At 38.4% G+C, this 22,074-nt stretch overlaps 2 protein-coding genes across 5 annotated transcripts in view; both read right to left on the bottom strand.

Moving 5' to 3' along the window:
• Nucleotides 1–114: 114 nt before the first annotated feature.
• LOC142368484 (RNA-binding protein 4.1-like) lies at nucleotides 115–4,034 on the bottom strand. The gene is made up of 4 exons (XM_075450659.1): nucleotides 3,945–4,034; nucleotides 2,611–3,040; nucleotides 1,546–2,288; nucleotides 115–1,379 (listed from the first exon to the last, which is right to left on the bottom strand). The coding sequence occupies exons 2-3, from the start codon at nucleotides 3,020–3,022 to the stop codon at nucleotides 1,561–1,563; spliced, it is 1,140 nt and encodes a 379-aa protein (XP_075306774.1). The 5' UTR covers nucleotides 3,023–3,040; nucleotides 3,945–4,034; the 3' UTR covers nucleotides 115–1,379; nucleotides 1,546–1,560.
• A 903-nt stretch (nucleotides 4,035–4,937) lies between these two features.
• map4k2 (mitogen-activated protein kinase kinase kinase kinase 2) overlaps nucleotides 4,938–22,074 on the bottom strand; it is a 42,130-nt gene continuing 24,993 nt past the window's right edge. The window contains exons 14-32 of one of the 4 annotated variants that reach the window (XM_075451711.1): nucleotides 19,601–19,659; nucleotides 19,462–19,514; nucleotides 18,508–18,546; nucleotides 18,023–18,056; nucleotides 13,826–13,982; nucleotides 12,822–12,997; nucleotides 12,557–12,598; nucleotides 12,098–12,182; nucleotides 11,246–11,325; nucleotides 10,845–10,905; nucleotides 10,633–10,756; nucleotides 10,373–10,431; nucleotides 9,718–9,821; nucleotides 8,916–9,093; nucleotides 8,762–8,830; nucleotides 8,576–8,662; nucleotides 8,417–8,487; nucleotides 8,265–8,320; nucleotides 4,938–7,928 (exon numbers count right to left, since the gene is read on the bottom strand). In XM_075451711.1, the coding sequence (XP_075307826.1) occupies nucleotides 7,841–7,928; nucleotides 8,265–8,320; nucleotides 8,417–8,487; nucleotides 8,576–8,662; nucleotides 8,762–8,830; nucleotides 8,916–9,093; nucleotides 9,718–9,821; nucleotides 10,373–10,431; nucleotides 10,633–10,756; nucleotides 10,845–10,905; nucleotides 11,246–11,325; nucleotides 12,098–12,182; nucleotides 12,557–12,598; nucleotides 12,822–12,997; nucleotides 13,826–13,982; nucleotides 18,023–18,056; nucleotides 18,508–18,546; nucleotides 19,462–19,514; nucleotides 19,601–19,659 (1,622 nt within the window). In that variant the 3' untranslated portion in view covers nucleotides 4,938–7,840. The remainder of the gene's footprint in view (nucleotides 7,929–8,264; nucleotides 8,321–8,416; nucleotides 8,488–8,575; nucleotides 8,663–8,761; nucleotides 8,831–8,915; nucleotides 9,094–9,717; nucleotides 9,822–10,372; nucleotides 10,432–10,632; nucleotides 10,757–10,844; nucleotides 10,906–11,245; nucleotides 11,326–12,097; nucleotides 12,183–12,556; nucleotides 12,599–12,821; nucleotides 12,998–13,825; nucleotides 13,983–18,022; nucleotides 18,057–18,507; nucleotides 18,547–19,461; nucleotides 19,515–19,600; nucleotides 19,660–22,074) is intronic. The other 3 variants (XM_075451712.1, XM_075451713.1, XM_075451714.1) reach the window with 3 other exon arrangements.

Below are 22,074 nucleotides of genomic sequence, written 5' to 3'. Positions count from 1 at the left end.
GTTCCTGTGACTCAAGTTTTCTTTCAATTTGAATTGCTCTGACATGGTATATCTTCCACTGCACAGCAACCACATGGCAGTATCATGATATGGGTTTTCAAACAAAAAACTGAATCACTGCAACCATTTTGACTTTATTAAAAATTTGAGCTTCAGGTTTGTAATGTATGCAGATATTCTTACAGCTGGTATGAAAAATACAAACTTCAAATCCATCTATATGTAAAACATCAGCACTTTGAACAGGAAAAAAGTGCCTCCTGCCTGCTGCAGGCCAAGCCCTGAGCCAGACCTCATATTTATTTTTCTGCTGCCTATGCTGCGTTACATGGACATTATTCCCAGACTAAAATAAAAGATGGATTCCTTTCAGTAATCAGCCAAAAAAATAAATATAAATCCATTAGAAAATGTTTTATTTAGTTGTGCAATGCATGACAGCTACTATCTTTGTTTTGGTATCATCCAACTTTTTTTTTTTTTTAAAAAAAAGTTTGACTTAAGGTAACCAAAAAGCAAAAAAAAAAAAAAAACCTTGTGGAAAAAAAAAAAAAAAAAGTCAAATTTGTATTCCGTTTATATGTTAAAATCAAAAGACAAAAAAAAAAAAAAAAAAAAGCGCCTGGAATGTTCGAGAGCATCTTACTTTAAATTTGAACTAAAACTGAGTCCAACAGAATGCTCAGCCTTATGGACATAGATTTCTCCATTGTCGTCTTTACAGCAAATCACAGTCCAACATGTGTGGTGAGGATTTTGTAGAGCTCACTTTTTGGCTTAGTCTTTTGAGCACAGGGGAAGCAACATCTTGTCATAACTAAAAAAGATCATCATGGATCAATGAATATTTGTAACAAGTTTGTCAAACATTTCCATTCTTACACATTGATGTTACCAACAAACATCACACTAAATAGGGAATAACAAAGTAAGACTCTTTTGCACTACAATCAACCGATGCCCCTCTTCCCATATATATAAAAAAAAAAAAATCATCAAGAACACTTCTAAATGACAAAAAAAAAAAAAAACAGAAGCAGAACTAATAGCATTTTCAGATTTTAACAATAGGCTTCACATGAGAAAAAAGGTAAGAAACAAGACAGCTAAAAACATAGCTGAAAACCTGCAAAGCAAGTGAAATAATTATTGTGTTCTAGACCATAAATCTTAAACAGTGTAGTTTACTTCCACCCTTTTCGAAAAGTCATCTTTTTGAACAACTGACGGGATGATCATCTGCAGGCAGCTGGCATCTCGGGTGCCCGGAAGATGCCGACAATTTCTACTTCCCATATTTGTTGTTGCACATCACAGAGAGATGGAATCGAGTAGATCAAAGAAATGGTGGAAAAGAAAAAGTCCTGTTGTTCACAGACCTAGAAAAGAGCAAAGAATTTCAAACCCCCATTATTTCCTGTATAGCTCTTAAGTTTCAGTGCATTGAAAATTCAAGTTCTATTGAATTTTGAATTCCTAGTGCCCAAAGAACAATATTTTACAACAAAATGTCTCCATAAAGGTCATGTTTAGACCATTGCTCACCTTGGCACCATGGGTTTAGTAAGGTGCATAATGATCCTTGGGTCGAGAAGCAGCATAAGAGCTTTTGGAGCCAGACACCGGTGACAGCCGTGATCGTTCATAATCATACCCTGCTGAGGAGACTGGTACTCGTCTTATTGGGCTGCGCTCTCGTGCATAGTATGCAGCGGCTGATGAAGGTGGAGGCAATGGCCGACGGTCATATGGATCTACACTGGATGAGAGCGTTGAGATTGAGGAAGGGGGAGGTGGAGGAGGGGGGATATAGGACATACGACCGTCCTCGAAGTAGCTTGAGCCATAAGGGCGAGCTCTGTACTTTTCATAATAGTCAGCGCTGCTGTATGCTGCTGTATGCTCATAAGGTGATGACCTGTCAGCATACGAGCCAACTGCTCTGCTGGAAAACTGATCCCCCAGTTCGGGGGCATAGCCGCTAAGCCTACGAGGGGGAGGTGGCAACCCGCCAGCGTAACTAGCTTGACTATATAGAGAGCTACTCATGTAATCAGCCGCTGGAGGCGAGGCCATCCCGTAGCCGGCCGTGTCATAACCTGGGGGGCCGCGTGGGGGCCCCCGCCCGCTGCGACCTCTTGTGACGTCACCGTGGCTACCGTTCCGACCGCCGGGACAGTCTTTCGACCAATGACCATGTTTCCCACAGACAAAACAGCCAGTGTGATCTCCCATTCCCGGGGCAGTGCGAAGCCGACTGGTGGACAGCTGTACATTCATCAGCTTGCCTTGTAAGGAGAGAGAAGACACGCATGAGACCATGTGGCTCTGACACGAAAAGGGTCTTACCGATTATAACATGTAAAAGGCAATTGACCGATAGAGACTGCCACCAGTGGCAATGCCACCAGTTATAAACAAACAAACAAAAAAAGTTATTGCAAAAAAATCTGTTAACTTTCGGTCCACCCAGTGATCAAGGGAAAGATTTTCCATTCTGTTTCTGTGGAAAAATGCAAGCTAGAGGACTTTACTTGTCTCGAAAGCTCTATGGAGATCACAGACTCCAAACTCAAAAGACAACTAGCTTTCCCCTGCCCATGAGTTCACCTTTGAAGGCTGTGTTGTCCAGCTTATTGATGGCATCCATGGCATCCTCCATTTTTTCCATGTGAACAAAGGCGTAGTCCTTAACTATGTCACACTCCACCACGGTGCCAAACTCATCAAACTTGGCCCGCAGAAGTTCACCAGTGACCCCTTCACCGAGGTTGCTGACATGTAGTTTAGTAGTTGACTTCGGCCTGCCTTTGCTCATCTCGACATTCATGCGCCAGCCATTCAGCTCGTGCTGGTGGAGGTTTTTAATGGCCTCCTCTGCTTCAGACACGTTGCTCATGTGTACAAAACCATAGTTTTTGACGACGTCACATTCTGTGACTTTGCCATACTTCTCAAAGAGTTCTCGCAGCTCCTCAGCAGTGGCGTTGCAGGCAAGGTTGCCAATAAAAATTTTCACCATTATGAAGTTCCGTATTTTCTAGAAGAATTAGAAAAAAATCATAAATTATTCCTCTTTAACCACAGCCAACATATGATAATCACTTTTAAATCACACAAAGTTCATCCCCACAAAAAATTAAGCTGGGGGAAACAATATGAACAGCAGTCACTTTTATTTACAGAAACTCAGCAAAAACTACAAGTTATTTCCCCCGCTTAGACTGTTACGCAGATGTGCCGATCCAATCAAGTTTTGTTTTGTTCATCCAACCATATGGGGACTGCTCTGAACTAGGTCAATGTATCTGAACTCAGATTTCATTAAATGTGTTTTGTCCGAGTATTTGAACAAAGAATCAAATGTATAACATGCCAGACATGTAAAAAGGTGGGCGAACCCAACACGGGGGATCTTGCATGGCAGGACTTTATAACCCAGCCAATGCTTTTTAGGCCTAATGAACATTTAGTAAATTACATTAATGGTACGCTTGATTACCTATTGTACATAAAACCTTATTACATTTCTGATTAGTGTTATATTCAGTACCACCGCATCAACCGCTTTCACGCGAATGCTACATGTAAACAAGAGCCCGACGTAACGTTACGGGGCTAACGTGCTAACGCCAGAGCATTGCGCGTTTTGTACAGTTTTGTTACATTGTTAAAATAATAAGGATACATTATTCACTACTCACTATTGCATTAAGTGCACAATTCAGTTTTCACGTGAAATTAATTGTAATGCCAATCTAATATTCTCCAATCCAAGGAGCTAAGCTAATATTAGCTAGGAATCAAGGGGGTCGCTGTTTGGCCCCTTTACGCCCATATCTTGTCTGGAGCCATCTATTTCTTGCGTAGCAACAGTTTGTGCATCACCACTCTCCTGCAGTATAAGTTAATTTCACGTCCAAGCCACTTAATGTGTCACTTACCTTTTAAACGACGTAGGCCCAGATATTATGAATGAAATGTGAAATGGCGCTCCTGCACCCGAGCCTCGTTCTTCTTCTTTTCTATTCAGGCTTATTTGTTGCACTACCGCCACCCTCTGCTGCGTGTGAATAAGACCACACAGTCTAATGATCGGACAAAATGTCAACTCGAAATGTTTTTAAAAATTCAGTAGGATATAGCTGCAATCAGATTATATGGCTATGATAGGCTACAATTGTGCCATATTCAATAACCAATAAAACCAATTATTAGACTCAACAAACACATTTTCGAATTAAAATAAGAGTTCAAAGATTACATTAATTTGGTGGACATTCTGCCTAGTTAAGAAGTCTCATCCATCATCATGAAAGTCATTAAGAAACTGTTATTGTTATCAGAGTTACTGAACACATCTGAGGACCCACTGCAGTTTGGTTTTTGCTCAGAGTTTAAGGTTAAAAACACCATCATTTACCTTCTTCAAAGCAGGCAACTGGTAAGAATCATCATCTTTGATTTCTCTAATACTTTCATCATGAAACCACTGTGTGAGATGTCTCAGAAGATGCATTTAGACACCCACTTGAGTGCTTTGTGGCACTGTGTGGAAAATAGTTTTTTGAATGTGACAAATGCAATGGTTATGGATCTTAGCAGGGCTAAGCTGAACAGAATTTTCAATCCTGGGAGAAGAGGTGGAGGTGGTAGGCAACTACAAATATGAATGAGTGTTTGCGATTCCTGGACTGGATTGGCAAAGTAAGCGGTGTATAGAAAAGGACATATTTTTGAGAAAACATGTCCTTTGTGTGCAGTATAGGAGCCAGCGACTCAAAGGTCTATCCATCTATCTATCTATGCTCTTTAACTGATGCATGAGCTCTTCTGGAAGAACCACAGCGAAAGTCCACTTTTCGAAACTGTTGCTTTTTTTAAATATGAAAAAATCTATCCAGACATTGGATAATAATTCATTTAGTATGCTTAAATGTAAAAAAACATTAAAATCTTTATTTCTTATATTACATCTGCTCCATATCATAAGAGCACACTGCATTGTTACATACAATGTTACAACATAAAATGCATTCATGACAACAAAAACATCTTGGAAAATACACATACATATTGTGTCTCCCAAGTACATCTCTGGGAAAGGTGAATGTTATTCATAGAGTTGCCTTTCCATAAATAACATAAATATCATTACACACACACACACACACACACACACACTTCTAGCGTAGTGACATTTATATTTTTATCAAAAAAGCACGAGTACAGTTGAAATGCATTCCATCATGTGATGTAAATGTACATTTAGTCTTTACGTAGGCTTGTTATGGAGGATGGAACAAGGAGTCATACTTTAAAAGTGTGTTTAGTATTCATAAACAACTGACACTTTAAAACCAGATACTTTACACTGTGCCATTTTTGGTGTCAGAGGTAAATCCTTTCTGGCTTGTGCGATCACAACCTATAAATCCTCATTCAAACATACAGTATAAATGTGTAGCATTGTGCAGAAGTCTTGAGCCACCTCTCATTTCCTTATAGTTTGCTCCCAATGAACCAGACTTCCTTGTACTTTTTTAATCTGAGTAATAGTTCTCTGACTGCTTTCTCACTCATTTTCAGTCCAGTGAAGCCATTTAACACCGACCTATGACTCATTTGATCATAAAAAGGCATTCAACTCAAGGGATGATCCAGTGTTGTGTCTACCCAGCAAAGACCTGACAGAGGATCTGAGAAATGGATTTGGTCCTTCACTTGATCCGCTTACTTTTCACCAAAGCCTAATCAGAGGTCTCCATGGAAGGATGACTGTTAAGAAGTAATTCTTAAGGAAGGAAATGGAGAGAAAAAGGCTAAGGTGTGTCAAATAACAGAAGAACTGGACTGAAAATCAGTGGAAACAGGTACTGAATCTTCCACAGGGCCCGGACCTAAACATTATTGATGCAATGGGGGATCCTATTGAAAGAGAAGGGAACAAAAGGAAGCCGAGATCCACAAAGGATCTTTGGAATGTCCTTCAATAAGCCTAGAGAACTATTCCTGAAGACTATTTAAAGAAATTAAAAGGAAAGCTTGTCTAAGAAGGTTCAAGAGGAAGAATAAAGGTGGTCATAGCAAATATTGACTTTGTAGCTCATTAGAATAGTTTTCGCCAAAAATACTGCATTTCCATTTTCTCTTGCATGTTCCAGAAAATCGCTGCACCTATGTTTACAGTGTTTAAAGAAATGACGAGTGGCTCAAGACTTTTGCACAGTACTGTAGTTTTCAGAATGACACAGTACTGGATAAAACGCCACATTGGAACCATGGAATTTCTTCCACATGAAGCTGCTTTTTCAGCCTGCTGCAAATTGAAAAAGCATGATCTTAAGGAAAATTTCTTTAATTTGTCTTATAAACCCAAAACAAGTTACTCAGCATTTCTGCCCATATTTGAAGATGAAAAAAATCAAAGGGTTAATAGTAAACAGTGCACAGATGCACAGTGAAGGCGTATGCTGACAATGATTTCAACTATGTTGAAATGTCCATGATAATAAATTAGACTGAATGTTGAAAACATATATGGGAAATATGGGATTATAATTAGGTTGACCTTTCCATTTCAGTGCTCCTTTTTGTTTCTATAATTCTTTTTAAAGATGTGGGGCACATGTTGAATTCATGTCAAGTGTGATATTACAGCTGTTTATCAACAGTAATCCAACAGTAATCCATAATCCTTCATAAGGACCCTTCATATCCCTTAATCTGTCAAGCATATTTGACCAGGTTTTTCCCACTTGTTTAACATTCAGCGTGTATGGTTGTTTGTCTCGTTTGTCTCTGTGTGGCCCTGTGATGGACTGGCGGCCTGTCCAGGGTGTACCCTGCCTCTCGCCCATTGACCGCTGGGATAGGCTCCAGCCCCCTTGCGACCCGACCGACGGATTCAGCGGTATAGAAAATGGATGGATGGATGTTTAACATTCTAGTGCTGTGCAAGAGCTTGGTTAATTTTTGTATTGTGTGAGCTCACAAAATCAAACTCTTAAATTCCACAAAAATAGCAAATATTGACCAGTTGAGGATAAAAAACTCTGCTGCTGCTTCATAAATGGCAACTGAAAATAAAGTAACTGGATGGAACTCTGAATTTATGAGTTCATGGGGAACTAGTAAGTGTTGAACAAAACTATTTTCTTCCTGAAATTACAACAAAGTAGAAGAGCTGTCAGCAGGGACAATGTGTATGAGCATTTAACAATGTCTACACAATAGAATGTAAATAGGAAAACAATATGGTCTACACATCGACTGGAAGCGCTTTTGAAATAAGCTGCAGACTGAATGCTGACCATTTTGTTAGTACACATGATTCATTAAAAGCCTCTTCCATTTTTCGATTTTTTTTTGGGGTCACAGGGCACTGCCCACTGATTTGCACTTATTTATAGAGAAGTGCACATCAGGCTACAGGAAAGCTAACAATTCAATATAACATTGAAGCATAAATCAAACTAAAGTCTTGTGTTTTTCCCTTCCTTGCCTGTGTGTCAGTCAATCCTATGCTGCTCGAGTGTCCCACCTGGCCCAATGTTGTGGTTACAAGTAAAACGATAGATAATAGCAAGCAGTAACCGCCCCCCAATAAAAAGGCTTAAAAACAAAAGTTCACGGACATGTTTGATGTGTGTCTCTCAAAAAAACATACTCTGACTCAGGGCCCCTGGAGACATTATTATTGCCTGTAGGGAGCTGGTGTGGTGAGCTTCTAATAATGTCTGCTGCAACTTCAGTGAAACTGGGCATCGTTTCTCCGTCAAGGTTATATAAAGGTCTGTATTTCCGCTTGTAGGCCTCCTTAAGCATTCCTTTTTGTTGCTCAGTAGCTGTTCTCATGACCAGTCAAGATGTATAGGTTGTTCAGTGCTGAGGGGTCATCAGTTGGTGTACTTTGTAGGATGATGTCTCTGTTCAGTCCAAAAATATATAGAGAAAAAAAAATCATGGTGAAAATAATCAATTTACTCAATTTCGTTATATTGCTTTGTCTATAAACAGAACTGCTGATGCACTACTATTTATAGTGCTGTTACCACAGCTATTGATACCTTTACTATTATTTATTCTGGTAGCATTACTAATGTTGTTGTGTAGCAACTTTTAAAAGTCTTTGGGGGATGCTACTACTTATATTAGCACTACCAGCAATGACATTTTTATCCTTGTTCCAGCTGTCGATACTGTTATCAATACTATTTGTGTAATATTGAATGATTGATCTTGTCAGATTAGTGTTAACCTACCTGTTAGTTCCCAAAACTCTGAACACTCGACTCACATCTGTAATTTCCTGTGTAACCTGTATAGGAACAGTTCATTCACGTTTGTACTGACAGAAAGAAAACATGAATTTGACTAAATGATCAGTCTGACATCAAAAACTGAAGATGATTACCTCATCCGAATGGAAACTCTTCCCTTTGAGGCCATGCTTCCAGAAAGCCAATACACTATCCTGTAAGCAGACTGTTAAGACACATCACATAACTACACATCTACTGTCAGCAAAAAAAAAGGGTCTTATATTCATTGTTTTCCATATCACTGTCAATACCGAGTGTTTCTATTGGGAAGTCAAAGATGATCTCAGGAGCAAGGTCTTTGGATGGAAGCCCTCGCAGGTTCACAATCTTGACCGTTTCTTTCCAATGAACATCAAGATGAAAGAACAGTTTATTAAGAATCAGCATGAAAGACACTTGTAGGATTCATAGAGTGTTTTGACATGAATGTGGCTTACTTTCTACTGCGATGAGAACAGTGTCTCGATCAAGCTGGGTTACCTGTCCAGCTCTGAGTGCTCCATCATCTGCAGATGCAGAGAGACAAAGAGAAGCTTAGTTTAAGCTCTGAGCCTCATACCCTCTATGGAGAAATATGGTAGGTCATCGTACCTGATATTGAAATAGGTGTGCCATTCAGCTCTATTATATCAAACTTTAGCTGTTGTCTGGTTGCGGGCTTCCCATGATTACACTCTCTCACCCCCACACAAAGCTGGGGAAACTCATCTGTTATGAGCACTAGCAGCTCAAATATTGGCAGAGAGTCTGGTAGCCTGATTGGTATGTGCTGTAAAAGATACATATCAACAAAAAGGAAAACAGGCATTCAAATTCCAAAATTGTTGCATGATTCATTTGGTGCATCCACATATTGGCATATACTTGCAGATATTGGCATTTTTAGATTCATTCCAGAGGATAGGCCAAGCATTCAGTGTTTTATCTGTAATCTTAATTCTCAAGATTAACACACAGTTGTAGGGTGGTGTGATGTGTTGATCCAAGGAGCAAATTATTTAAATGACTGCCCTGTTGGAGAGTTGATGTGTAAATATGATAACAGGTTATAACTCTTACACTAGTTTAACACAGCAGACAGGAGTTTGACTTCAGTCTGGTAACGTGTTCAACTTGTGTTGGACCCATTCATGTTCTACACTGGCCTAACCCCTGTTGTTGCTGTTCATTTAAGACACTGTCAGAGCCCTCGTTGATGTTGCATCTGATGTTTATAACCTCAATTCAGTCAATTCAGTCCAGTTTAATTCAAACAGCACCAATTTACAACTAATCTGGGCACCTTTCCAGAGAAAGATGTGTGTTTTGAGGAATGAGAGGGAGGAGCAGAGTTGTTGTAAATTAGGAACACGTCATTTGGGAGCCATTGAAAGAGTAACATATCTGCACTGACCTTAAGATGCATAAACTTCTGGAGAGGCTCATACCACAACAGTAAAACCAGGCCAGATGGAACTGCCCCACACAGAAATGTACTATCTGTGTATGGGTTTCTTGCTGGGGGGAAAAAAGAAAACTGTTGTTGATGTGACTGCATAAAAAAAACCACAACATGAGACAGTTTAGTTCAGTTGCTTTTTACACAAGCGCTTCACATTGGGAGATTGTTTTCTGAAGATGCACTCTCACTGCATGAACTGCGGAGGACGGCTGGCAGGTAAACAACAGTCTAGAGCACCCAGGAGGCAGGAAATGATACAAAAAGTACACTGTGGAAATTGCCGTGGGTTCTTTACAGAGCACTGAGAACGATGGATGAGGCTCCTGGATGACTGACCACTTGTTTTTTAATGTATCCACAATACTGACAAGCGAGTGGAAAGCAACAGGTCAGCAGGAAAGAGTATGAAGAAGCAATTCTTTCCACAAAGTAAACTTGTTCACAGTTAATGCTTGGGAAGATTAGCTGCTGTGCTCACACATTGTCTTTCATGCCGATCTTTCAGACACTGTACTCGAGGGCTGCTTCCAGTCTGAACATTTCTGAAACATTTCATGGCTACAATGTAGATGTGTAAACAGCGTAAAGTACATTTCAACTTACTTACCTACACTACATCTCCTACAGCCTTTAGTGTCGGGAATTTTCACGGACATGGAAAATTTTCTGAGAGTGGAGAGAATACCCAGTTCAGTAAAAGCACAAAAACTGCAACTGCCACTGAAAGCCACTATGAGTAGGATTAATAATGTCTTACTCTGATTCACCTTCAGGGTAGTAGTAACTACATTATTTCTACTACTGCACCTACCACACTATCATTGCTCCCGCTAACTTTATTCCCAAATTTCTAACGGGGTCTTGTACCTGGGGTTGATCCTCTCAGTAAAGCGGTTGGTACTGAGAGACAGACTGCTGTGCTTCTTTTGCAGATGTCCTTTTTGTTCAAACAGAGCTGACAGACTGTGGGAATAAAGCTGGGACGACTTTCCTGCAGAATGGACACTTATTTACAGCAGCATATAATATACAACATATTTTGTTCTTTGACAAAGCCATTATTCCAAGAGGTGATCTACCTGATACAGACATAAGCACGTTGTTCATAACATACAGCCATGTACATCGCTGAGGCAGCAGCTGTGGAAAGAGAGAAGACAAACAGAACAGGCCACTGAGTATAGCTTAAACATGTACTGTGCACGGACACAGACCTGATTAAGAAATATTATTGTTCTCTAGTAATACCTCAGACCTCCTTGTTTGTGATTTTTATTGTGTTTACCTGTTCGTTTAAATATGACTTTGATGAGTTGAAACATTTTGAACATGGCTCTCCACAGTACCCTAAAAAAACACTTTATTGGATTTTTTTTCCCCAGTCAGAGATGGGAAATCAATACTAGACCCATATTTTAAAAAACTCAACAAAAAATACTGTAAATACCGAAATTATTTATTCCATGAGCCCTTATCTTACCTTCTCTAATGTATCCTCATGAAGCTCATTAAGGTTCAGTGTGTAGATTCCCTCCTCAGCCCCAAGTATAAGATACTGATCTATGTAGAAAAAGCATTCGTTAGAGTGAATAAGTCATTTTCTAATTTTCTATTGAAGTATTTTAATATAGCTGTTAATTTAAGAGCTGTTAACAACTCAAACCTGTTCCTGAAAGGTGTACAGCAAAAACCACTTAATCTGCTTTGAATTAAAAACCACCACCATTAAAGTTTCAGCACACAAAAGCCCTATTCGGACGGGACTAGTTTAATGGGGGGACCTGGGGTAAAGTAATAATAACCGGGAAATCTAGTCCCGTCCGAACGCGCCATGTCAGTAAAGATAGCGGAGTATGTCGGTAAACTTTGCCGAGAATTCTACCTCCTGTGAAACGGTCCGGAGTATCTACCATAGGTAATACTAATCCCGTGCGAATGCGACCTTCGGTAATAAGTACGGAATATGTCGTCACATCCTTTTAAAGAGAGAAACAATTAGGTATGTCTGTTTGCAAACATGGAGGTTCTGGATGAAGCGCTGCTTGCAAGCACGCATCCAATTTCGGACTTTGGCTTGCTTCGACCTGGTCGGCGCCATGTCTGTTTACAGATGGGGTTTACGGAAGTGAAATGAAGACGTGCATAGCATCCAGGATGTGACGGTTGTGCGTAACCAACAACTCCTCCCATGTTAGAAGAATATTACAGGGATTTCTTGTCCCATCCGAATTGGTCATTTCTTCTCCCTGGCGTCGTCTGGTTAACCAACATTACCATACGTCCCCCCATTGAACTAGTCCCATCCGAATAGGGCTAAAGAGGCCAGTCTTACCTCTTGTTTTGGGAAAAATCCAAGTGACAGCACAGTGGATTTTTAGGGGACAACCATTGAACACTTTGGAGAAACAGGCTCCCATCTAAAGAACCAGCAGAGCAACCGAATCACTAACTGTCTGAAACCATTACAGTAATCTGTCACTTTCCAAATAGTATCAATTCCAACAAAACAAATCAGGTACAAATTGTTAAAAAAAACTATTATTTTTTTGCATTCAAAGTTGCAGAATGTTATTTAGCACATTTGACCACAAATGATAGAAAGCAAGAAATGGTTGCAGGGATTTCCATATCTACCAAGTTTATCTGGAAGGGGAATGTAATAAAATGTGATGGATTGGTGCAGCCACTAAAAGCATCAGTATGTGCTACATAAGGAAAATGCATCTTGTTAGTCATGAGAGCGAGCATTGCTGTTTTATTGAGGTCACATGCCATTAGAATCCACACTTACATGGACTTGAGGGGTGGGAGGAAGTCCATGACAATCAGCTCTCTAGAAATTATAAAGGTTACACATAACAAAACAAAGGGAGCAATAAAAACTGTAGCTATTCACTAAGTCAACATCCTGAATGATTTATTTGTTCTATGATTTGTATTACAAAAAGACTTTTTAGGGGTTCAAACAGACTCATTAGGGAGTTATTAGGTTAGCAAATCACCCAAGCTTACTGATGCTTACTTCTGATTAGAAAATACATATTGAATTAACTCACAGAGTCCTCTGTTTTTCTCCTCAGTGTGCTCCACTCAGGTGATAGAGGCGTATCTCTTTTTGGAGATGAAACCGTGGTAACCATCCTCGTCTCTGGGGTTACAGTGTCCTCTGTAGACAGGCATGGATTGCTGCAGCGCTGTCTGATATCTTGTGTTGCTGAACACCTGGCCAAGACTTATTGGAAAAAAAATATGCAAAGAAACTCGTCATTTTTTTCTAGGACTTTATGAATACCAAAACGAAATTAAATTGCTGCAGTTGTAAAGAAAAACTATAATTTACTCAAAGAAAAAGTAAATACTGCCCCAACAGATTAATGAAGAATCAATTAAGGAAAAATGCACATTCCACCACAGCCTGATAGGATTTATGCAACATCCATCCATTTTCTATACCCACTTAATTCAATTTAGGGTCGCTGGGGGCCTGTAGCCTTTCCCAGCTGTCATTTGGCGAGATGTAGGGTTCACCCTGGACAGATCGCCAGTCCATCGAAGGGTCACACAAAGACAAACGAGACAAACAACCATGCACGCTCACACTCACTCTTAGGGACAATTTAGAGTCACCAATTAACCTAACATGCATGTTTTTGGATGGTGGGAGGAAGCCGGAGTACCCGGAGAGAACCCACGCATACACAGTGAGAACATAGAAACTGCACACAGAAAGGCCCCAGCTGGTTTTAGCCTGGTTGCACCCATTTTCTACCACTGAGTGCCAATAAGACAGCTGACTAAATGACTGTAGACTGTTTGATTGGTTGGAAAGCACAGAAAGCATGTCTAGAAAAAAAACTGACAAACCATACAAATGATAAACTATTTAGGATATCTTATTTATAGTCTGAGTTACTGCAATGTTTTAGCATTTTAAGGAAAAAAAAACATGGAACAATGCTTCTTCTGGTCTGTATTTTGGCTGAGCATTTTGGATCTGGGCTGGATGAGACAAGTAAACAGAGCTGATGTGTGATGGGATGTTAGGAGTAGTGTGCTGCACCCGTAGTAGAGCTGGAGTCAGCTGTGATGGCAGAGTCTGGGCCAAGCGTGCAGCTTGGTCTCAGCGTCAGGTCTCTGTCTTCTGTGTTGGAAGTCAATGAGCTGAAGGCTGGTAGGGACGTTGTAGAAGGACTGAACATACAACTTTTCCTACCTCCCTGAAAAACACCAGTGTACAAGAGGAGGTTCAGAATTCAATGTTCACCATCATCATAGGTGCATCGGTGAGAATGCTTGCAGACAGGAGTCGAAGAATTGTATGCTCAAACAGGGGTTTATTTATCCAATAAGGACTCCAATAATACATTCAGCACTTGAAGAAAGGAAGGAAAATTCAAACACACATGGGTGATCAAATCAGCACTGCGCCCCATGCAAAGGGGAGTGCAGTCTTTAAATAAGGAGTGAACAGGTGAACTCAATCAGGTAAATGAGGGAGTGATTGGAGGTGAAAACAAGAGCCAATTGGTGAGAAGGAGAAAAGAAAAAGGTAGTGAGGTAAAGGAAATGATAGAGGTGAGGACAGACATGTTAAAATAAAGGGAAATTAGGATCTTTGTTACAACCAGTATACAAGTTATTAACTCTGAGTGATGTCACAGATCCCCAAGGGCATCTGATTTGTATTCTGCATAACAATACTTATACGGCATACTCCACTGTTGACACATGAGCCCTTAGGGATGGTATTGTTCAAGCAATAGTTAAGTCTAAAGGGAATAATCTCAACGAAGGCTGAGTGTTAAATTTCTATCTAGTATCTAGCTGATCTAAATCCTGAAATGATTAATCTAAATTAATTTGGTAAACCTGTGCATTAGAGGTATAATTCAGTTAAAGGGATAGTTCGCCTCTTTTGACATGAAGCTGTATGACATCCCATATTAGCAATATAATTTATGAACATTGACTTACCCCCTGCTGCGTCCTGTGAGCGGAGTTCCAGCTGAGTTTTGGGGTCCACGAAGCTAGTCCGGCTAGTTGGCTGGGGCTTGAAAAATAAAGCGTCTTGCTTCTCAAAAAAATATGCGTTCAAAAGAGTAATACATTTGCATCACAAAATCTTTCTCGATGAAAAAGTCAGACCTCACTTCGCTTGGCGCTATTTTTGCCTCCCTTGATATCAATGTGTCCAATGTAAAACTGTGCAGACCGAAGAGCAGACCGAGCACTCCCTAGCCACCTAGCTGCACCTGTTACGGTGTTTGCTGCTCGGAAGCAGGGGAGTGCTCGGTCTGCTCTTCGGTCTGCACAGTTTTACATTGGACGCATTGATATCAAGGGAGGCAAAAATAGCGCCAAGTGAAGTGAGGTCTGACTTTTTCATCGAGAACGATTTTGTGATGCAAAAGTATTACTCTTTTGAACGCATATTTTTTTGAGAAGCAAAACGCTTTATTTTTTAAGCCCCAGCCAACTAGCCGGACTAGCTTCGTTGACCCCAAAACTCAGCTGGAACTCCGCTCACAGGACGCAGCAGGGGGTAAGTCAATGTTCATAAATGATATTGCTAATATGGGATGTCATACAGCTTCATGTCAAAAAAGGCGAACTATCCCTTTAATCATGAAATCTACAGGTCCTTTTTGCTTTTGGAAATGTCCTACATGAGCGCAAAGATCCAGAAGTAGTCTTACTGTTTCATTTATTACTTCCTTTAACACTGAATACCTTTTACAATAGCTTTTTAAAGGAAAATGGATTGAACTATCTCAGTTTAGTTTGACACGTATATAAAACCTTCCTTTTATCTGGTGAGCAACCCTATCAATGCACCTCTGTCATACTAATGTGTTATATATGTCATCCTTTGGAGCCATTGCAAACCATGGCAAACACACATATCAGCCTAATGTTAGTCTGACAGTGGAGGAATTGTTTGTTTTTGTTTTTGGACTAGTCAAGCATATCTTACACGGGCCAAAGGCTTGTCACACTTTATTAAAAAAATATATAATATATTTATTTATATAAATATATATAAATATATATATACATATATATATTCATATGTATCTCATATGGTCTAATTCAGGGGAGGAGTCACACAAACAGCGATTCAAAGACCGAGATGGCTTTTTTTTTTTTTTTTTTTTTTTTTTTTTTTTTTTTTTTTTCTTTCTTTTTTTTTTTTTTTTTTTTTTTTTTTTCTATTTTTTTTTTTTTTTTTTTCTTTTTTTTTTTTTTGTTTTTATTTTTTTTTCTTTTTTTTTTTTTTTTTTTTTTTTTTTTTTTCTTTTTTTTTTTATTTTTTTGTTTTTTTTTCTATTCTTTTTTCTTTTTTTTTATTTTTTTGTTTTTTTTTGTTTTTTTCTTTTTTTTTTTTTTTTTTTTTTCTTTTTTTTTTTTTTTTTTTTGTTTTCTTTTTTTTTTTTTTTTTTGTTTTTTTTTATTTTTTTTTTTTGTTTTCTTTTTTTTTTTTCTATTTTTTTTTTTTTTTTTTTCTGTTCTTTTTTTTCTTTTTTTTTTTTTTTTTGTTTTTTTTTTTTTTTGTTTTTTTTTTTTTTTTTCTTTTGTTTTTTTGTTTTTTTTCTTCTTTTTTTTTTTTTTTTCTTTTGCTTTTTTTTTTTTTTTTTTTTTTTTTTTTTTTTTTTTTTTTTTTTTTTTTTTTTTTTTCTTCTTTTTTTTTCTTTTTTTTTGTTTTTTTCTTTCTTTTTTACTCTCTTTATTGCTTATTTATCCAGTGTTTTTCCTCATGGGGTCCTTCCACACTGGGGACTATGCCATGTTGGGGTGGGGCGTAGTATGTGTACAGTGTGGTTGTCAGTGTGATGTTGTGTGTGAGTTTATGTATGTATTGATTTTATTATGTAAAGCAGTTTGCTCTGCTCTTGTATAAAAAGTGCTATATAAATAAAGTTTGATTTGATTTGATAGTGTTTTTCCTTCTATGTTGCTTATTGTTAGCTTTGATGTTAGCTGTAATGTTCTATCCCAGGGGTGTCAAACTGGTCCATGAAAGGGCCATGTGGGTGCAGGTTTTTGTTCCAACCCTGCGACAGCACAGCTGACTTGTTTCATTCAATCAACTGAACTGTCTGCACTGAAGGTCTTACCAGTCTTACCCACACGGCCCTTTCATGGACCAGTTTGACACCCCTGTTCTATCCTCATTTGTAAGTCGCTTTGGATAAAAGCGTCTGCCAAATGCATAAACATAAACAAAATAAAAAGGTTGGGGACATGGAATCTGAATGGACCATGTTCAGGACCTCTACAACACCTATGGCCTGAAAGTTGTTGGTGCCTGTCGTGGTGGTTATCGGAAGACCCGAGAGTGGATGTCAGTGGTGAGGGAAGCAATTAAGCTGAAGAAGGAGGCACAGTTGTCCTGCAGGTCACCTGAAGCAGTGGACAGGTACTTGGTGGCTAAAAAGGCTGCTATGTTGGTGTGGTAAAGATGGAGCTGAGTCGGAAGGCAAAGCTTTCAATTGAGGTTGCGGATACAAGTGGCTAAAATCTTTGGTAAAATCTTTGCTGAGCCCAGCCAACCTTTGGAGGTTGGCTGGGCTCAGTCTTATAGACAGAGTAAGGATCTTGGCCATCCGGAATGAACTCAGAGTAGACCTCCACATTGAAAAGAGTCAGCTGAGGTGGTTCAGGCATCTTCGGAAGTTTTCCAGGCACTTCCAAGTGGGAGGAGGCCCCAGGGCAGACCCAAAACAGGCTGGAGGGATTATATATCCCTTCTGGCCTGGGAACGCTTTGCAATTCCCCAGGAGAGGCAGGAGAGTGTCGAGAGGGATGTCTGAGTTTCTCCTCTGAACCTGTTGCCCTCGCAACCCGACCTCAGAAAAGTGGAAGACAATGTATATATATTTATATATATATATATATATATATATATATATATATATATATATATATATATATATATATATATACATATACACACTTTTTATGAAAATTTTAATTTCGATTTTAATATATATAAAAATATATATACATATATAGACTCTGTCTTTGTTTTTAAGAACTGTTGGTGAATGAGACCCAATGTTCTTAAATTGCAATTAAATGATTCACTGCTGTTCAAAGCAAAGAATTTCACTCAGCAAAGAACAATTCAAATACCCAAAGAAAAGTAGAAAAGTTGATGGAGTTCTTCAAACTCTAAAAACTGGTTAAAATCATTTGCACATTGTATGCAAGCAACATGAACACAGATACATTTTAGAACTGTGTGGTTCATACTCACATCAGCAGATGGCGCCCTCTTAATAGTTAAACTCCTGGGAAAAAAAAGAGGAAAATCAATACCCTGATCAATCTCTAAAAATTTTGTTTTGCAACTTATCTGGTGCGATCCAGATTTAGCTTCATGACACCAAGCTTGACAACAAAGGCAGGTTCTTAAAATGCTGAAGACAAGGCAATAGCGACAAAAACAAAACTCGGAAGGAAAAACGAAACTCGGAAGGAAAAACACCACATTTAAGCAGACAACGAGCCCTTGAAGCAGAAAATCAGTGGGTTTGTGTTGATTTGCATCCAATTCATACAGTTTGAGGACGGTATTAGGGATGAGTGAACACAAGCCCAATGATTATGTAAAAAAATACTGCTGTTAGCTGATATACACATCAAAGTAATGCTATCGTAAGTGGTCTATTTCAGTTGAATTTATGTGGGATGGGAAAACACTGCAGTTAGGAGAGGCTGGATTGGGCAGACGCGGCCTACCTCATCTGCAGAGCTTGCTCCACACATTCCAACAGGCCCCTGCAACAGGAAGACCTCTGGTGTTTATCTGACTACGGGCCAGAATCGCCCGTCACAATGGGAGGGAACAACCTAAAGGTTCCCCTCTATCAGGTCCTGAAGCCCCATAAAGATTTCTAGATTGTTCATATTTTATTCACTTACAGAACTCTGTGGCTAAAGTGTGCGGCTTTGGTAAGGACTGAAAAAATAAGAGTTTTGAATGCTCTGGATTAAGATCCAAGAAAAGGGGTTTGATTCAAACCCTGGTATAATTTGCACAGAGCTGCCGGATGAGCTCAAGTCCCCATTCACCTAAAACCATTCATTATGTCACAAATGTAATCTTTTCAGGGATCATAGAAATGCAACATTTAGGCAAGATATACTGTGCGTATTGTGTGTAAATCAAAACATTTTTTTTTCTTTGTATTTTAATTGTACATATACAACAACTACAAGTAAACTGCACCATGAGCAACAGTTACTTTAGGAGGGTTTTTCCTGTTTTTGATTATTTGAGCTACTCACAATGTGGGCACATATTCTTTGGGGTACACAAACTTCTGCAGAAAACTACATGAACAGTTAGTTTGAACCATGTTGCCCAATCAGTTATTTATTGTTACGGGATAATTTTGTCACCACAGTGATATGATTATGATTATATGCAACCATTGACACTACAGCAACCTATTTTCTCCTCAGTGCTACAACACACACTAGCCCTATTCTATCTACTGCTTAACGTTGAATCCATGTTTTCATTCAGAGGAAATCGTTGGATTTTCAGGCACTAAAGAATACCTTTAAAAAACAAACAAACAAACAAAAAACTAAAGTTGTCTTTATTCTAAATTTTGAAGGATTCAACAGAGAATATCTCAATAAAAATAAGAGCAAAAAGTGTGAATAAAAAATAGAAGGAAATCATACAGTGAGTTGTCTTCATCTCCAGAAAGACTCCAGTCATCATCATAGGAGCCCTGCTGAAAGCAGAGCCTTTGGTTATGTTCATGAACTGCAATGTATGTCATCAACATACAGGACTGTAGCATTAAAAAAACCGCATTACCAAATCAGGATAGGGCTCTGTGACTTTTCTCCGTGGAGGCCCAAACTTTACTTGATCAACTGCAAGTAGAACAGATATTAGGAATACATCAACTACCATATGACAGCAAATGTTTTTTATTGTTCAGCTTGCTGGCTGTATTTCAGTTTTTCAGTGCACCAACTGAAATGTGACTGAAAGTATGAAGCAGGGCCTCATCTAACCACAAACAGCATGAGCCCCCGCTCAACAGTTAGACTTTGAAGCAGAGGAGGCGGAAACTGTTGAACCAGAAAACGGAAGCTGCTATCTTGTTTCATCTCAGTTAGTTCTCATGGTGTTACTGAATGCCTGCATAATAAGGTCATAATTAGTATCTTACATGATATAGAGCTCTCTGAAGTCGTTTCTTGGCTGAATGAAAGTAAATAAGACCAAAAAAGGAGTGCAACAAACGTGTAAAAACTTCCCAATCAAAAAGGAATAAAGTATGCAATCACAAAGGAATAACCCACCCAAATAGTGCAGTTTATTTAACATGCTATGCCCCCTTAACTACACAGTACTCGAGATTTTTCTGCATTAAATGGGTTCACTGAAGTATGAAGACCAACTTGCAGGGACATGAAACGTACTTGCAATAGAACAGGGAACATAATGTCCTTTTTTAGAACACAGTAAAGCAGTTGGTAAAAACTGATCTGAAAGCATTCCACTTCTACAACCTCTCCACAAATCTACCCTGCAAAATTCAGAAGAAAAAAGGAGAAAAGCAAATCTGTGACAGAAACATTGTTATGCTTTTACGACTTTCACTTCATTTTTTTTGTCTACTTATTACACACACAAACACACACAAAAATAGATACCTCTACCTGCTATTTCAGCTGCGTAATAAATTTTTCAGGATCTTTAAAAATCGTATTTGTTTGTTTTTGCCTAGAATATAAATGTTATCTTGTGCTGTTACCTTTTTCCATACCTTAGGAATAAAGTGTGCCCGTTATTGACAAAGTTTTTCACCAGTATATCAGCATTTCTTGTACTGTAACTAATATAAAAAATTACTTACAGTTTTAATGATTTAACCCTCTTATCATCTTTGGGGTCAAACTTCAAGAAATGATGACTTTCCCTAATTTCAGGGGAACAACTAAACATAAAATGAACATGATGTTTGTTTTCAATGTGCTGTACACATGATGTACGTATCAGTGTTCTTTGGAGTCAATTTATGTTATAATATGATATAATATGGCCTGAGGATAAAATATGTTAGTAAACTTGAAGGTAAAAGGAGGGTTAATAACCTCTGTTCTTGTACTTTAGCAGGATTTTAGCATTAACGGCTGCTTGCAAGAAATAAACAACAAATCTAGTTTAAGTTTTCATAAAGGCTTGATCTATCCATGGCCAGCTCTCTCTTTTTATAGACCTTTAACTGTGTAATTAACTGTCATTACCCGACTTGAGTTATGGTAGATGTCTTTCTATGATTTTAGCTGTGTGGTTTTGCTTCAACTCCTACAGTTCATAGATTACAACCTAGGGTAAATAAACTGCAGTGTGTAGCAACATAAAGCTACAATGAAGACAATACTCTTACTTCATCTAGCTTTTACTTTCACTTTTAAGGTGCTGTCATAAAAAGCTGTTTTGTCAAAAACTAACCTTAAAGTCATTTTCCTAGATTATTTACACTAACTACTTGTAATTTTGACTTGTAAATGTAGAATTTAAAAGTCATCTGTGGCCAAACTTCATTATAGCTTAAATATCTAGGTCTTCCCCATGACCTGACTTTGCTCATACAATTTGACTTACTTGGTTCACAGTGTTTTCAGGACTAGAATGGGATGCAGAGCTTTAAGCTATCAGGCTTCTCTCTTGCGGAACCAACTCTCAAACTGGGTACGGGACGCCATACTTTTTATACTTTTGTCCGTACTTTATCCATACTTTTCAAAAATAAGCTTAAAACATTCCTATTTGACATGTAGCTTATGATCAGGCTGTCTATCCTCATGCAGTTTTTCTTCCTGTATTCAGTTCACTGTTTACTAACTAAACTAAAACAAACTAAAATGTACTCTTGAGGTACAGCCTACATATTCTCATTCATGCTTAAATATGTTTGCTTTTATTGCTATTGTTCTAATATAATCTAAGCAATAAATATTTGTGTACAATTCAACTTTCTTTCTTGCAGTTTTACAAATCACTTTTGCTAATGTTTTTAATTTTGCTGTTTGCTTCTACTTTTTTTCTCTGTAAGGCACTCTGTTCTGCATTTATGTTTGAAGAGTGCTACACAAATAAATCTGGGTTAAGTATATCTGTTGAGTATCTGTAAGTCTTTATTACTAAAATAAATAAAAAATATCTATTTATCTCATTTATCCCATAGTAATAATAATATTGATAATAATCATCATTCATTCATTCATTCATTCATTATGAAAAAGCAACCTTGCACTTGATTGCAGCCAAATTCA

This window comes from Odontesthes bonariensis, chromosome 19 (genome assembly GCF_027942865.1).
Source record: "Odontesthes bonariensis isolate fOdoBon6 chromosome 19, fOdoBon6.hap1, whole genome shotgun sequence".
NCBI classification, from domain to species: Eukaryota; Metazoa; Chordata; class Actinopteri; order Atheriniformes; family Atherinopsidae; genus Odontesthes; species Odontesthes bonariensis.
This window is presented reverse-complemented; position numbering and strand designations above follow the sequence as displayed.